This window comes from Chenopodium album, chromosome 21 (genome assembly GCF_948465745.1).
Source record: "Chenopodium album chromosome 21, dcCheAlbu1.1, whole genome shotgun sequence".
Taxonomy (NCBI): Eukaryota; Viridiplantae; Streptophyta; class Magnoliopsida; order Caryophyllales; family Amaranthaceae; genus Chenopodium; species Chenopodium album.
The window spans coordinates 15,933,691-15,939,997 of NC_137854.1; the positions used below are offsets into that span (position 1 = coordinate 15,933,691).

Genomic DNA, 6,307 nt, shown 5'->3' on the forward strand with positions numbered 1-6,307 from the left:
CGAGCAGACCCGACCCGAACGGACCCGACCCAAACTCCATCCGTTTATCCGAATTGACACCTCTAATTCAGATAATGTAAGATCAGATGAACAAAACTTAGTGTCACAAATTACATAGTCAAAATAAAAATCTTACATGTACATTATCACTTTTACCTCATCAGCACATCCCTACATATTTAGTCGATCTACATACAAAAACATCAACGTGACTACTAATTTCGAACAATGCCACTAATTAACGGTTCAGGTTGATTAAGGTTATATCTTAAAACATACAAGTTATAAAGTCAAAATTAAAATCATAGTTATACTCATATCACTTTTACCTCAGTACATCCCTACAGATTTAGTCAACCTGCGAAATCAATGCTACAATTAACATAAATATTACTCGTACTTTTACAGTTTTACCTCAGTACATCACAACAAATTTAGTCAACCTACAAAAACGCACAATATCCCTTTTTACCACAGTACATCTCAACATATTTAGTCAACCCACAAAAATGCATAATATCACTTTTATCTCAGTAAGTACATCCTAACAGATTTAGTCAACCTATAAAAACGTATAATATCACTTTCATCTCATTTTGTACATCCCAACAGATTTAGACATCCTACAAAAACGCATAATATCACTTTTATCTCAGTACATCCAACAGATTTCGTCAAACCTGCAAAAATGCCTAATATCCCTTTCACCATATTATATCCCAACAGAGTCAACCAACAAAAATACAAAATATTACAGTACTTTTATCTCAGTAAATACATCCCAACAAAATTAATCTATCTACAAAATAAAAAAAAAAATCAACGTAACAACTAATTCCGAACATCGCCACTAATTACTCCCCCCATGGCCTCATATTGAATAATCTCCATACTCCAAATTTCCATTACACCCCCCCGAGAATCTCGGCCACCCTTTTTTCTTCATAACATCACATCTTCCTCTTCATTCCCCCCTTCTTCTCTTCCCCCCACTAAACCCAGACCCCACCACACCCTACCATGTGCATCTTCTCCTTCTTCTTCCTCACCTCTCATTTTCTCTCTCCTCACCTCTCTTCCTTCCTTCCTTCTCTCCTCTAATGGCGGACCCCACCTCCCCTCCTCCTCCTCCCATGGACGCCGACCTCGCCGATAATCTCAACCTTGTAATTTCCGACGTTGTCAGAATCTCCGGTAATGGCGGATTCACCGATTTGTTTAAGAAGGATTGCACTGATTTAGGCCGTAGAATTTCTTTGTTATCTCATTTGGTTGAAGAGATCCGTGATTATAAACCCCATTTTTCGGATTCTGAGGAATCTGTTGTTGCTGATTCTTCTTCATCTTCCTCTTTTTTCGATTTGTTTCTCTCTCTCCAAGATTCTAGAAGACTTCTTTTGGCTGCTTCCAGCTTCGATCCCAATGAAGTATGTTTAGATCTGATCATCTTATTTTTATTTTTTTCGAATTGGGTATTCAATTTTAATTTTAGTTTTCTGTTTATATTGTTAATTGGTTTATTATTACATGCTTTTTTTTTTGGGTTTTTTTTTGAGCTGTTAAATTATTTATTTTTAGAAAGGTTATCATGTAATTCTGCCTGTTTTTTGCTAAAATTAAGCAATCTAATAATTTGAATGCCATTTTTTGTGATAATTAGAAATGGGAAATGAAAATTTTGTGTTACATAGATTAGCAATGCTTGATTGAGTGTTTAATTTTTATATGGTTGATGAAAGTATAAGCTTTGTTCGATTGAAGTATTAGCTTAGCTCGATTGAAGTATTGTTAGTCGGGAAATGTCGGATTTAATTGGCAATTTTTGCTGTTAAAATGAGTAAATTTTGAATATTGTTTATGTTTAATGAAGGATGGTGCCACCAAGAGAATTGCGTTTCAGTTTCAGTGTGTAACGTGGAAACTGGAGAAAGCGTTAGCAAATATTCCGTATGAACAGTTTGGTGTTTCAGAGGAAGTTCAGGAGCAGGTATACAAACCGAGTTTGATGTGTCGTGTGTTTGTGTGTAACGCGTGAATTGAATTGAATTGATTATGGGATTTGATGTCGTATGGTTTTGTAGGTTGAGTTGGTTAGAACGCAGCTGAAACGAGCTACTGAAAGATACGGCGGTCCACTCAGTGTTAGCAAGATCAGTCGCGCTGCATCTCAGCCTTTGCTAAATGAATTGGAAATGCTGCAATCAGGCAATAAAGGGTTTGATTGTTTGCATTTGGGTAGTATAGGTAATATTGATCAGGAATTTAAACGGAAGGTCAAGAGTGGTAGACCAGGGAATTCTTCAACGAGTGATTCCCATGAAGTCTCCCTAAGGGTGGAAGTTTCCTCTACTTCAGCATCTGTTTGTGCATCTAATGGTGCTGAAGAAGGAGATGAATCTTCTGTCGATAATCAAGATGAAAGCAGTAAACCGGAGTCTGTATCGATTCCTGAAGATTTCCTCTGTCCGATTTCTCTTGAAATAATGAGAGATCCTGTTATTGTGGCTACAGGACAGGTATCTTATTATTGCTTTGAAATCTTACTAGACTTGTTGCAGGTCCAATTGAGCCAAGATCTATGATTAAAGGAAGACCAAGATTAAAAAAAAAAAAAACCAAACACGCTTGAAATGATGCCTGTTAGTAAAAGAATGAATATGTATGAAACGTCCTTTAAAAATTGTCAAACTTTCGATTAACTTGCTCATTAGTATTATCAAAGCCTCTCATCACTTTCCGTTAATTCACTGTGATATTTTTTTCTATACTGTGTCACTCTTTTCTTCTTTTCTGTTTTAACTACTACTCATTAACCTTAATTGGATAGTTAATATCTTCATCACAACAGTGTCACCCAGCTTCCACAACCACCCATGTCTGTCGTATTCACAATAACTTTATTAGAATCTTTATTTGAGAATTACTTTCAGATTTTGCTGTTCAGCAGTTTAATTAAATGACCTTGCTTGAGATTTTATAAAACCTTAGTGGCCAAATGTGATCTCCAAGAAAATCACATATCTTTGTCCATAACAGAAATGTAAAGCTATTTGTGAATATGTGATTGCACTTTCTTCTAGATTGTGGATTTCTTTTTTACATTAGTAATATTCTTTTGATATTAAGCTTGGTCAGTGCTGCAACCATGGCATAAATCAGTTAATTTGTAGGAAGGATCCATCAATCCCTCATCATTCTTGCTAATGATATTGGTTGGCAGTCTTGGCACAAATATTGAAATATAAATAAGTGCTGTTGGAGTTTAGGAGTGTAGGTGCCGGTGAAAGGAATATATAGGTAATATGAGTTGCATGACACTAAAACGATGGTAGCACTCATCCATTTCATAGTGAGAGCCTGAGAGGTGGTGGAAATGAATTGGGTGCTTGATTAAGTGGTCCTTCATTGGAGTGGTAGTTGAGTTTGCTTACCCCTCGATTATTTATAACTTTAAGTGTTGTTAAAGGGTGGTTTCATACAATACTTTTGTATTCACTTGTGAAAAGTCAACCTGCTTAAGGGTGAGATTTGTATTATAAAACTTTTGATTATCAAAATTGGCACGGGGTTCTCAAGCTTGGTTCTTCTAAGAGAGAATAGTACAATGAATTGCATGCCAATGTTTTTGTTATGCCTTGTATTAAAACCTTTTGTGGTAAGAGGGTAAAGCTTTTCAGAATCCCTTCCCTTCTCTCCTCTCTGAGGGATTCTAATGAAGCCTTTGATGGTTTTCAGATTCCCCCCATTTTTATTTCAAGAATCTGTTCTGGATACTCGGCATGGGTATTACACTTGGCCACTTAATTTGGACTAAAATTAACAAAGTTTTCATAAGATGTCTCCTCTTACCATTGGACATATAGTCTAGGACTTCTAGGTCTTGGTCAATCCAAAGAGAAAGCTCATATACCCATATCTGATACTTAATTGATGAGTTTGGGTAACACAGCCCTCTTTCATACTCAATAATCTTGAAAGGGCCCTTTTATTTTATTCATTTGCTTATTTTATGTTTGTAAACTTATATCTATTCAAATCACCCTGTCTTTAGATCTTCTAATATAGATACCTGAAGTAGCTTCTGTGGTTTATTTTTACTCGTCTTCTTCATTTAGCTTTTGTTGGAGATCTGGTTTATATCTTACTGGCGAATTGATAATAAGTATTTACTTGCAGACTTATGAGCGATCTTACATACAAAGATGGATTGATTCTGGCAACTTTACTTGTCCAAAAACTCAACAAAAACTCGAAAACAACACTCTAACACCAAATTATGTCTTAAGAAGTTTGATTTATCAATGGTGTGCTAAGAACAATATTGAGCAGCCAACTGCCTTAATGACTGGTAAAATTAAGAAGAGCGATGGGTCATTCCGTGATGTAAGTGGAGATATTGCAGCAATTCAGGTCCTTGTGCGTAAGCTTTCTAGCAGATTGGTAGATGAACGCAGAGGCGCAGTGGCAGAAATCCGGTCCCTTTCTAAAAGAAGTACAGATAACAGGATACTGATAGCAGAAGCAGGAGCTATCCCTGTCCTGGTAAACCTATTAACAAATGATGATGCACTAACCCAAGAGAATGCAGTTACATCCATACTCAACCTTTCTATTTATGAAAATAACAAGGAACTAATAATGCTAGCGGGGGCAATCCCGTCCATCGTGCAAGTCCTCCGCAATGGGAGCATGGAAGCGAGGGAAAATGCAGCGGCTACCCTTTTTAGTTTGTCGCTTGCAGATGAAAACAAAATAATAATTGGTGCTTCTGGAGCGATACCAGCATTGGTAGATTTGCTCCAAAACGGAAGTCCCAGAGGAAAGAAAGATGCTGCTACAGCACTTTTTAATTTGTGCATATATCAGGGTAATAAAGGCAGAGCTGTGAGAGCTGGGATAATTGCAGCATTGATGAAGATGCTTACAGAATCTGATGGTGCCATGGTAGATGAGGCTTTGACAATACTTTCTGTTCTTGCTGGTCACCAAGAGGCTAAGGCCGTCATTGTTAGGGCCTGCACAATACCCGTTTTGATTGATCTTTTAAGAACAGGTCTCCCAAGGAACAAGGAGAATGCTGCAGCTATTCTGCTTGCATTGTGTAAGAGAGATATGGAGAATCTCACGTCTTTGAGTAGGCTAGGTGCCGCCATACCATTAACAGAAATTACAAAGAGTGGCACAGAGAGAGCGAAGAGGAAAGCCACTTCATTATTGGAATTGCTAAAAAAACTGCAGCAACAACAGAATTAAATTGTGTTGTTTCTTTTTTATACCCTCAATTTGCTCCTTTCTTTCTTGTCTGTCAATTACAGGGTTTCTTTCGAGATCTAGAAATTGCGAGCTCTACGCATGAGAATGAAAAGCTATTCTCATGCTGTTGTATTTTGTATTTATACCTTTTTTACTTGGTGAAGGTGTGAAGGAAATTCAATTCATCTGTTATTTGTAATCAATTCTTATACGAAGCTATTGCTTACATCTTTAATCAATAATTGTAGATACAGTTTTTTACTGTTTCTTTTCTTCTTATGAATTTTTTTTTTTCTTTATTTTTCCCCTCCCCTTTTAAAGGATTATGTAGTTCTCCTTTGCTAAGTTTTTAAGAGAAGGATTTCTACCTTTAATTTGATTGTAATTAAACTGATGGAAGCAACTTTTAATTTGCTTCTGATGACAAAAATAATGTTGAAAGCAAGAAATATCAAAGAAGTAATACGTTTTAGGTTTGCTCATTCTTTCATTCATTCGTTTTGCCTTAAAGCAGCTCAAAGCTTTTACATATATAGGTGGCTAAGAAACACTTACAAAGAGACACCACATCCCAAGGAAACTTCCTAGAAAACAGACATATTGAACATGAGCACCTAATTTGATCATATATTGATCATCATCCTTTAACACTCCCCCTCAAGCTGAGAGGAAGATTTCTGAAGCTTGCTAAGTAGTTGAGCATACTGTTTAGTAGAAACCACTTTAGTGAATAGATCAGCTACTTGATCTGAAGATTTGATATAGCAAGGCAGGACAGTTCCATCAGTTGCTTTTTCTAAAATGAAATGGCAATCAGTTTCCACATGTTTAGTTCTCTCATGGTAAACAGAGTTTGCAGCAATGGCTAGTGCAGCCTGATTGTCACAGAAAAGAGGAGTACTTCCAAGGTTCTTAAGACCTAAGTCCTTTAGTAGTTGCTTAACCCACATTACTTCACAAATAGTGAGAGCCATTGATTTGTATTCGGCTTCTGCAGTAGATCTGGCTACAACATGTTGCTTCTTTGCCTTCCATGAGATTGGAGAGTCACCCA

General features: G+C 36.7%; 1 protein-coding gene across 1 annotated transcript; it reads left to right on the plus strand.

Moving 5' to 3' along the window:
* The first annotated feature begins 964 nt into the window (after positions 1–964).
* On the plus strand, positions 965–5,515 carry LOC145601175 (U-box domain-containing protein 11-like). Its single transcript, XM_081657126.1, has 4 exons — positions 965–1,427; positions 1,871–1,987; positions 2,082–2,516; positions 4,177–5,515. Exons 1-4 carry the CDS (start codon positions 1,101–1,103, stop codon positions 5,251–5,253), a joined length of 1,956 nt encoding a protein of 651 aa, XP_081513252.1. The 5' UTR covers positions 965–1,100; the 3' UTR covers positions 5,254–5,515.
* The last annotated feature ends 792 nt before the right edge of the window (positions 5,516–6,307 follow it).